Source organism: Lactuca virosa, chromosome 5 (genome assembly GCF_052849685.1).
Source record: "Lactuca virosa cultivar CGN04683 chromosome 5, Lactuca_virosa_CGN04683_v6, whole genome shotgun sequence".
NCBI classification, from domain to species: Eukaryota; Viridiplantae; Streptophyta; class Magnoliopsida; order Asterales; family Asteraceae; genus Lactuca; species Lactuca virosa.
The window spans coordinates 7,168,817-7,180,171 of record NC_136430.1 but is presented as its reverse complement, the minus strand read 5'-3'; the positions used below and the strand labels follow the sequence as shown (position 1 = coordinate 7,180,171).

The following is an 11,355-nucleotide window of genomic DNA, read 5'->3' as shown; positions in this document are numbered from 1 at the left end:
ATATAATCATATTATTTAATTAGTATTGATCAAGAATTAATTTATAATTAATTAACTGATCAAAAGGAACTAATTAAATATGGACTCTTAGATATATATATGTGTAGTGGGCCAAGTTCATTTAGGTTGGGCTAAGTCTTCATGGATGGTCTATGGAGCTTTAACCCATGGATCCTAGGAAATGAAAGGTCATGGGTATTAGGGTTTAACCCTAATCCTCCACACTATATAAAGGGTCTTATGGTTCATGAAATTATGCTAGTGGCTAGTGTGGATACACTAAAGAGGGCAATAACTGATTTCATAGTGTGAGCCAAGTATCCATATTCTCTAAAGGTTTTCCAAGGTGTTTTGGTGATTTGTGATTCCACTTGAGGCTTCCACACAATTGGGGCTAAGCTCTTAAAGCTTGAAGACATCAAGCTACATCAAAAGGTATGTCATCTAACTAGAACTTTGTAGTATAGGTGCTTCATAATATGCTAGTTAGGATGAAACCTTGGAATATTTAATATTTGCATGTATAATAGAGAAAACATAGATCCAAGGTTTATAGGGTTGCATGTACACCATAGGAGTGTTAGAATGCTCAAAACCCAACAGAAATGTCCAAAGGAGGCATAAGGTGGATTAAATAGGGAGCAAACCCTTAAAGTTAGGGTTTGGAGACTGAGCTAGTACGCCCTGCATACCACATGTATGTCCAACGTACTAGCATGGCTTCCACGATCCAGGTTTATCATAAGTACATTGCGCGTACCTCTCGTATGCCCAACATACATGTTGAAATGAAAGCCTTTTAACAACAAGGGACCAAATATGCAAACTTTAAATATGCTAAGGGATAAAATGAAAATACCTGAAAATCAGATGTTACAGAATAAGCTAACAGTGAAGAACTATTATCCACTCTCGAGGATCGACGATTTATTTGACCGACTTTAGGACACATCTTGGTTCTCCAAGATTGATCTGCGTTCGAGTTATCACCAGATGAGGGTCAGAGAGGAGGATGTGTAGAAGACGACCTTTCGGACTCGATATGGTCATTACGAGTTCGTGGTGATGCCCTTCGGGCTCACCAATGCTCCATCCGCATTCATAGACCTCATGAATCGCATATGCAGGCCTATGCTGGACCGGTCTATGATTGTGTTTATCGATGGCATCCTGGTCTATTCCAAGACTCAGGAACAACATGAGGAGCATCTGAGAGAGGTATTGGAGACATTGAGGAGGGAGAGGTTGTATGCGAAGTTCTCCAAGTGTGAGTTTTGGTTGCACGAGGTGCAGTTTCTGGGACACCTTGTCAACCAGAACGATATTCTGGTCGACCCAACCAAGGTTGAGGAGGTGATAAGGTGGGAGGTTCCGAGGTCTTCATTTGAGATTTGGAGTTTCCTTGGATTGGCTGGTTACTATCAGAGATTCATTCAGGATTTCTCCAAGATAATGATTCCTTTGACTCAATTGATGAAGAAGACCGTCACTTTACGTTAGGGGCCTAAGCAACAGGCAACTTTTGAGACTCTGAGGCAGAGACTGTGTGAGGCGCCGATTCTGACCCTGCCGGAGGGTGTTGAGGACTTTATGGTAGATTGTGATGTGTAGATTATGGGTTTGGGTGCAGTTTTGATGCAGCGAGGTCATGTGATTGCTTATGCTTCGAGGCAACTGAAGCCTCATGAGGCGAATTATCCAAAACATGATTCGGATTTGGGGGTTGTAGTTTTCGCCCTCAAGATTTGGCGACATTACCTCTATGGGGTCCGTTGTACTATGTACACGGATCACAGGAGTCTGAGGTATTTGATGGATTAGCCGAATCTGAACATGAGGCAACACAGATGGTTGGATGTGGTAAAGGATTATGATTGTGAGATCCTTTATCACCTGGGGAAGGCCAATATGGTGGCCGATGCTCTCAACCGCAAGGTGGTTTCTGCCCCGATCAGGGATGTATGTTTGAGGATGACTGTGATTAGCCAACTATTAGAGTAGATCTGAGAGGCTCAGGTTGAGGCTATGAAGGAAGAACACCGGAAGAGTGAGCACATTGTGGGTCAGGTGGATTCCTTTGATTATAATAGTCGGAGGATTATTAACCCTTCATCGGAGGGTGTGGATTCCATATTGGGGCAGAGCGCGTCATGTTTTGATGGAGGAGGTGCACAAGTCGAGGTCCTCTATTCACCCTGAAGCGACAAAAATGTATAGAGATCTCCGACTTGACTATTGGTGGCCATGCATGAAGCGGGATGTGGCCTGGTATGTGGAGAGGTGATTGAATTGAAGGAAGGTCAAGGCCCAGCATCAACGACCCCACGACAAAATGGAGCCATTGGGTATTCCCGTTTGGAAATGGAAAGAGATGACAATGGATTTTATCACATAATTACCTCGGACGACGCACGAAGTGGATTCAATATGGGTCATCGTGGATCGATTAACCAAGAGCACACACTTTATTCCGATTAAGGAGAGTATATCTGCGGAGACGTTGGCAGACATCTACATTCGAGAGGTTGTGGCACGTCAGGGAATGTCATTTTCAGTTGTTTCTGATAGGGATGTTCGGTTTACTTCTAGGTTCTGGAAGAGATTCCACGAGGAGTTGGGTACTCGTCTGCATTTTAGTATGGGTTTTCACCCGTAGACTGACGGTCAGAGTGAGCGGACTATCCAGACATTGGAGGACATGTTGCGGGCATGTGTATTGGATTTTGGCGGGAGTTGGGATACGTATCTTCCTTTGGTAGAGTTTTCGTATAAAAACAGTTATCACGCCAGCATTGATCGACCTCCTTTTGAGATGCTCTATGGGAGTAAGTGTAGTACCCCGATATGTTAGGGGTGAGGTCGGTCAACGGGTTATGGGGAGTATGGAGGTAGTACTTCGGACGACCGAATTGATTTAACAGGTTCGTGGCAGACTTCAGACAACACAGAGCCGATAGAAGAGCTACACAGATAGACGCCGATCGGACTTGGATTTCTAGGTTGGGAACATGGTACTCATGAAGGTGTCACCTTGGAAGGGTGTCATTCGATTCAGGAAGCGAGGCAATCTAGGCCCCATATATATTGGTCCTTTCAGGGTGTTAGCTCGGGTGGGCAGAGTTGCGTATCGCTTGGATCTACCAGAGGAGCTCAGTCAGATTCATAGAACTTTTCATGTCTCTCAGTTGCGGAAATGCTTGGTCGATGATTCCGCAGTGGTTCCATTGGAGGACATCCAAGTGGATGATCGCCTGCACTATATAGAGAGACCAGTGGCGATCCTCGACAGGAAGACGAAGACTCTTCGAAACAAGGTGATAGAGTTGGTAAAGGTGCAGTGACAGTATCAGAAGGGGTCAGAATGGACGTGGGAGCATAAGGATGAGATGAGAGATCATTACCCATAGTTGCGGACTTCGAGGACGAAATCTGATTCAAATGGGGGGGGGGGAGTTGTAACTTCCGATTCTTCTGGTAAATTTCTTATTCTTTAAGTATATAATTATGTTGCATAAGGACCCAGTACGGTGGGCATAACCTTGAAGAGACTTGGACATGGGGTAGCCCCCTGGTACGCTGGGCGTGCGTCAATCAAGGGCAAACCCTATTTTTTAGGGTTTGCACCTTATTTAAACACATTAAGACCCCAAAGCTTTCACCATATCAACCCCATTACCTTTTGTGAGCTACACCTCAAACCCTAACCCATTTCTCAAGAGATTGATCATTGTGTGTGTTTTTGTGTGTGTGGTGCATATTGAAGAAGAATAAGACTTGTAGAGAAGCATTGGTCAAGTGAGAGCTTGTAGATCCAAGGATTATTCACTCTTTCCAGCTTATTGGAGGTATAAAGTTTAAACCTTTCTCATCCTATGTCTAGATCTAGATTTGGAGAAGATTCTGGCATATTTTAGTCCCATAGATGAACTCTTGCGAATAAATGCTACTCCAGATGTTTCTTTTGATGTTTCTGAGGTCCTTGGTCCATAAAGCTTGTATCTTGTTGGTTGTAGATCAACCATGCATGAGTTAGTGACCATTTAATAATAGTAGAATGCTAAATCTAGAGTTTGAGTCCCATTAAGACATGCAAAAGGATAAAGTTGCCAAATTTATTGTTTAGGACGTCCCTAAAGAGCTAGATCTGGAGTTGGACGTTAGGTCTTAGCGAATTAAGACCTTAAAGGAAGGTTTTGGCCAACTAGGGCGTACGAAGGCATACACTGAGTGTACGTGCCTGGGATCCCGATCCATGCGAAGCCATCGAGTACGCCAGGCGTACTGGTGGTACGCTTAGAGTACTCACCTGGGAACCTCTTCGTATTTGTATTTATTGTTTCTTTTGTGTTATGTTTCAACATGAGGATGATACGTGGTGGGGCAGGAGGTTCAAGATTTGGATCTGGTTCGGGCTCGAGCATCGGACCAATTTATGAGGGTTTACGTGAGTTCATTGCGTCTGAGATTACTAGAGGAATCCTCGAGGCGACCCTAGTGATGTTTGGGTCGATCAAGGAGGGTATCATCGAGTTGACAGAGGATTGCCTTCAGATCTTTAGGGCCAATTTGGCCGCTAGTCAGCACGGAGCCCACACTCTCTCCCTCAAGGATTTGAGGGGATATGGGGCGCCAGAGTTCTTTGGGGTGAAGGACCCCATTGCCGCCAGGCGTTGGATTGCAGATATTGAGTGTGCCCATATGAATAGCTTCTACCCCGAGGGGTCGAAGGTGAGGTTCGCTCCAGGATGTCTGAGGGAGCGAGCTCGGGATTGGTGGTAAGAGTTTAGCTATACACTAGGAGCCCCAACCATTAAGGTCATGACCTGGTTGGACTTTGTGACCCGGTTCCGAGCGGAGTTTGCTCCGGCTGTTGAGGTGACACTTACTGTTATGCCTGCATGTGCTTGTTGTCTTTGTGACTCTTGCTGATATGATTGTATTTTTCAGGTACTTCCAGCTCGAAAGGGAAGGGCTCAACCTGATCGCACCGCATCTGCCCATGTTTTCCGCATCATGTGACTTTGGGATTATTTACTCTGATGATATTTTTACTATGATACATTTTGGTTGACTTGACATGATTATTGAGTGTTTGAGAATGATTTAAAAACAAAAATTTTTTATCTGAATTTTGGGATGTTACACCAAATCACGTGGAGAGTAGTGGAAATAAGTTTGATAGAATATTCTTATTTAGTGGAGTGGAGAGGTAGTATCAGACATGATTTTATTTTCAAGAAAGATCCTTGTAACGGCTTATTTTCCAGAAGATCCTTGTAACGGGCTTGAGGCTTCGACAGTGTGAAGCCATTGTTGGTTCTCATCCGATTATCTTTGAGCTTTCATTAAGAAATTGGCAATCATTCAACTATTTTGCTCTTATTTTTCTTTGAATCTCGCATACGGTTCATTATTCATATCAAACTGATTTTGACTCGATGAACATTACTAGCTGTTATGATGTTTTAATGCAAGAATAAAAGTAAATTACAAGTTTGGTCCCATGTTTAAGTGTATTTTTAGTTCAAAAATGAATATTTCTAAAAGACAAAATTGCAAAAATGGTCCCTGTGGTATGCATTTTTTTTGGGGTTTTAGTCCAAACCCCGACGTTTTTGGCTTCTTGGTCCTTTTGACCATGTTTGCTTGTGATTTTGGTCTCTCGAAAAACTAAAAAGACTAAAATGCCCTTTCTGATATACTTTTTATATTTTTTTTCATTTTAATTTAAAAGAAAAAGAAAATAATTAATTTGGGCCCACACACACACACACACACACACACACACACACATATATATATATATATATATATATATATATATATATATATATATATATATATATATATATATATATATATATATATATATATATATATATATATATATATATATATATATATATATCTCGAGTATCAACATCATCTTCATCAAAATGTTTTCCTATACATATTCCATTCCAGAATCTTTAAAATTGTTCAAACCTTCAAGAGTTTTCCAGTATAATCTTTAGAACATTTACCTAAACAAACACAAAAATCGATCAGATCTAGCCTTAACAACATCAATAATCTCTTATCTCTTTCAAGAATTTCGACACACGGGTTATACCAGATCTGGTCACTACCATATGGATCATCGTTCTTAGATGAAGAGCTTGGTGAGCATATGTGATTTTTAGAGTATGATGAAGCAGGAAGTGGCATAGTCGAAGATAATGAAGGTGATGGAGGCGTCAAGGATTGAAGAGGAAATCGGAGGTTGGAGAGGTTAAGCTAGTTAATCACAGGGGAGAAAAGTCAAAGGTTAGAGAGGAAAATCAGAGTTGTAGATGATGAAGACGAGGGAGGCGATGAGGATAAACCCCAATTTTGATTATCCCACATCACCTGTGGTGACATCCATCCCCAAGACAAACAGAACCACCACCACCACCAAGAAACGCCTTAACACCTCCTTCTTCAGTGACATCAACCCATCAACACAAACAAACCTAGTTTCCGATGACCAATAAGATCACGACTCAGACTCTTCCCCTCTTCATACACTCCGTCTGAAAACCAAACTCAAACTCGCAGTTGAACACGACCGTCTGAAAACCAAACCCAAGTGAAACTTCGACGATCGATGTCTGTAAATGGTTGTTGGGGGATAAAGCTCGATCGATGTCTGTAAAGGGTTGTTGTATGTATGTGCTTTTTGTTTATGCTCAAAGTCGAAATCTGCAAAAACCTTGAAGAACAAACATCTCGAATCCGAGTTCGAGTTCTTGAACATATGGGTTCATGTTTTTCAGACCTCTTGTGTTCATCTTCATTTTGGTTCATATGGCGTGTGTTTTTATGTAAAACAAAGTGTGTGTTTATGTTTAAGAACAAACTGAGGATCAGTCGGAGAAGGGGAACATCGGTAGTAGTGAGAGAAAGCATAAAAATCTTGGGAAGAAGTGGGTGGGGAGAGAGAGAGAGACCAATAAGATCAATAAGATCAATAAGATCACGACTCAGACTCTTCCCCTCTTCATACACTCCGTCTGAAAACCAAACTCAAACTCGCAGTTGAACACGACCGTCTGAAAACCAAACCCAAGTGAAACTTCGACGATCGATGTCTGTAAATGGTTGTTGGGGGATAAAGCTCGATCGATGTCTGTAAAGGGTTGTTGTATGTATGTGCTTTTTGTTTATGCTCAAAGTCGAAATCTGCAAAAACCTTGAAGAACAAACATCTCGAATCCGAGTTCGAGTTCTTGAACATATGGGTTCATGTTTTTCAGACCTCTTGTGTTCATCTTCATTTTGGTTCATATGGCGTGTGTTTTTATGTAAAACAAAGTGTGTGTTTATGTTTAAGAACAAACTGAGGATCAGTCGGAGAAGGGGAACATCGGTAGTAGTGAGAGAAAGCATAAAAATCTTGGGAAGAAGTGGGTGGGGAGAGAGAGAGAGACCAATAAGATCAATAAGATCAATAAGATCACGACTCAGACTCTTCCCCTCTTCATACACTCCGTCTGAAAACCAAACTCAAACTCGCAGTTGAACACGACCGTCTGAAAACCAAACCCAAGTGAAACTTCGACGATCGATGTCTGTAAATGGTTGTTGGGGGATAAAGCTCGATCGATGTCTGTAAAGGGTTGTTGTATGTATGTGCTTTTTGTTTATGCTCAAAGTCGAAATCTGCAAAAACCTTGAAGAACAAACATCTCGAATCCGAGTTCGAGTTCTTGAACATATGGGTTCATGTTTTTCAGACCTCTTGTGTTCATCTTCATTTTGGTTCATATGGCGTGTGTTTTAATGTAAAACAAAGTGTGTGTTTATGTTTAAGAACAAACTGAGGATCAGTCGGAGAAGGGGAACATCGGTAGTAGTGAGAGAAAGCATAAAAATCTTGGGAAGAAGTGGGTGGGGAGAGAGAGAGAGACCAATAAGATCAATAAGATCAATAAGATCACGACTCAGACTCTTCCCCTCTTCATACACTCCGTCTGAAAACCAAACTCAAACTCGCAGTTGAACACGACCGTCTGAAAACCAAACCCAAGTGAAACTTCGACGATCGATGTCTGTAAATGGTTGTTGGGGGATAAAGCTCGATCGATGTCTGTAAAGGGTTGTTGTATGTATGTGTTTTTTGTTTATGCTCAAAGTCGAAATCTGCAAAAACCTTGAAGAACAAACATCTCGAATCCGAGTTCGAGTTCTTGAACATATGGGTTCATGTTTTTCAGACCTCTTGTGTTCATCTTCATTTTGGTTCATATGGCGTGTGTTTTTATGTAAAACAAAGTGTGTGTTTATGTTTAAGAACAAACTGAGGATCAGTCGGAGAAGGGGAACATCGGTAGTAGTGAGAGAAAGCATAAAAATCTTGGGAAGAAGTGGGTGGGGAGAGAGAGAGAGAGAGAAGGTGGCCCCTCCTTATTTTTTTTTAATTATTAAAATAAATAAATTAGTATTAGATTTAAGAAGAAATGAAAGAAAAATGGAAAATAAATACCCCAAGGGTATTACAGTCATTTTACTATTCAGAAGAACAAAAAACACAACAAAACTAGCTCAAAAGAACCACGAATCCAAAAAAGTCGGGGTTTGAACTAAAGCCCTAAAAAAATGCATACCATAGAGACCATTTTTGCAGTTTTGTCTTTCTAAAATTTTGGCCGCTATGTTGTATACCGATTTGGGTAACTCACAATGTCTATTTAACTATGTTAAGTAAGTTAATCCTTCCATGTGCAAGGCATATATGAAAGTATCAAAAGCTTTATGAAACACTAAAAATAGGCCAATATTGTAAAATGAGCCAAGGACAACCAAATTTATAATTTACTCTAAAACAATTTCTCAACTTTTTTCTTTTTAAACATAGAAAATCAAAATACATCAAATCTATGACTATGAAATGAATTGATGTAATACTCGATGTTGTAATAACATTCATATAATAAAGAAAAACAAACAATTAAATAGTCAAAAGAGGGAGAGAAGCAACACAAGGATTTCTGAGGTGAAAATAATTATAATCAAGACTTTGTACACCCTCTTCTGAATTACAGTTTTTCAAGTGCAAATTTGGTGGTGTATATATAAGAGAGAGAGCTGATAACAAAAGTTGTGTAACAAATTAAATTAAAGGATTCCATACTGAGATGACACATTAAACTCTGGACAACCCGAGCTTTCGTTCAAACAGACGAGTGAGAAGGTAGACCTGCAGCACACTCGCACCAATCAGAGCTGCTGATTCCACAACCGCTTTGTGCATTGCCCTTTTGCCCATTCCTTCGTTTACTGCAAATATCAAACACATACTAAAATGAGTAATCATTTTATATTTATATTTTGTTTTCTATTGGAAGAGGTTAGATAGAGATTATTATACTTATCGCTTGTCGATCGGTCTCGGCCTCAAGCCAATGCTGTTCAAACTGAATGTTATATAAAGCATCCTCTAACTTTGATATCTGTTCCAAAATCGGTTTGAAATGATCTGCAAAAAGAAAACAATAAAAAAATCACCCATTTTGATAAGCTACCCAACCCATTCTGCCATCTTTATTTATTAATAAGACAAGATATGAAAATCTTGACAATAATGATATGTAGTATTAATTAACTAGTTAAATAGTAAAAGGGGTTAGCTTCTTGTAACGCTCACCATCTTTTGCATGCTCAACATCGTTATAGAAGTGGCTGGAATGGACATCAAAGTCTAGAGTTTCATGGTAGGGTGATTTGTTGGTGAAGCAGAATTTATAGAGGCCTTCATTATGTGCCACGAAATCAGACTTGTCACTTGTCTTATCACGGAAATCTTGAATTTGTTCACCCTTTGGCCCCGTCACCTAATCACAATATAATATATATTATGGTCAATATACTACTAAAGGTACTACACGCCTTTATATAACAACAAACACCTTACATGTACATGTCAGCAATAATTTAGAATGAAACAACAAATTGCCAAAGTCTTTATACAAGTGTTTCACCTTTTAGGTTAAAATTATGACTTTCCAAATGTAAAAATACTACGGATATGAACTGTATATATAATTTCTAATCTTTAGTATTTTTCATCAAGTTTAATGTAGATATAAAAAACTTCACGAAAACGTAAAGATCCACAGCAAAATCGAACCTGAAGATAATCCTGCTTCACCTCACAAGCCAGACAGTATCGTTTCTTGTTAAAAAAAAATTCATATCTTATAGTATAATTCTATTTCGATTAACAAAATGATAGCAAAGAAATTTAATATATGTTGCTATTATGAGTAAAATATAACCCTTTGCACAAGCAATAAGGCAATAACATGCATGTTATCAAGAAATATGCTATTGAAACCGATCGTTTCATACCAGTTTTCTAGCGCAAGTCTTGAATTGCATTACATGATCCGAAATTTTAATTCCACTATAAAAAAAAAAAAAAAGCCTCTTTGACCCAATACTTAATGAACCCCAAAACGTCAATTTTGACTTCCAAATAGTCAAAATTGGCAAGGGATTCGCGTAATCATGGAGAAAAAGAAAAGATCTGGAACAATTTAACAAAAAAAGATTCGAACCTAAGAAACTAGAATAAAAACATCCCCGTAATCATCGAACTTAACGAATTAGGTTTCAAAATTTAATATTAAAGGTCCAGGAATGCGATGAGTAAAAATTAAGAAGACAAGGAGAGATGAATACCACAAGATCGACGCCATCTTCGTTATAATGCCACGCACCTTCGACCTTAATGACGACAAACGAAAATCGAACCGTGGCACCGTACTCGGACTTATGCGAAAAACACTCGTCCCTGTCTATAACAAACCTGATCCCCAACACTTCCCCTATGTTCGCCATCAGAATCACCATAAAGACCGCCGCAATCGCAATCGAAGACATCCGCATCTGAAAGAAACGCAAACAAATCACTTCAAGGAAGCAATATCTGAAATGGCTCTAAATTATGGACTGTAATTGAGAATTGAAAGAACAACAGATCAGTAACTGGTTTACCTTTGAATCGTTTCGGATTATTCGTTGGAATACAGATACGATGATGATGGAGCAGAAGTCGGAACACACGACCAAAGTAGAAACAAGTTTCACCCAACTCCAACAGGAAGTCGTAAGTTGTTCTTAAGTTTGACGGTTTTATGTGTCAACGAGCCGTAAGTTTGCAAGACTCGGGCTCTAGTCTAAAAGGCTTCTCCGGCCCAACAGATTAATTTGTTAAAAGGTCTTCAAGCCCAGGTTCAAACTTCAAACTTCAAATCATATCACGACAGACAGGAACAGGATGTAGTGTTGAAAAGTAACTAATTCTTTTATTTCCACATGTCTTATGATACA

At 39.8% G+C, this 11,355-nt stretch overlaps 1 protein-coding gene across 1 annotated transcript; it reads right to left on the bottom strand.

The window, feature by feature from the left end:
• Positions 1-9,008: 9,008 nt before the first annotated feature.
• LOC145114567 (transmembrane emp24 domain-containing protein p24beta2-like) lies at positions 9,009-11,155 on the bottom strand. The gene is made up of 5 exons (XM_079050611.1): positions 11,020-11,155; positions 10,705-10,911; positions 9,668-9,854; positions 9,392-9,499; positions 9,009-9,300 (listed from the first exon to the last, which is right to left on the bottom strand). Exons 2-5 carry the CDS (start codon positions 10,909-10,911, stop codon positions 9,167-9,169), a joined length of 636 nt encoding a protein of 211 aa, XP_078906737.1. The 5' UTR covers positions 11,020-11,155; the 3' UTR covers positions 9,009-9,166.
• Positions 11,156-11,355: the final 200 nt, after the last annotated feature.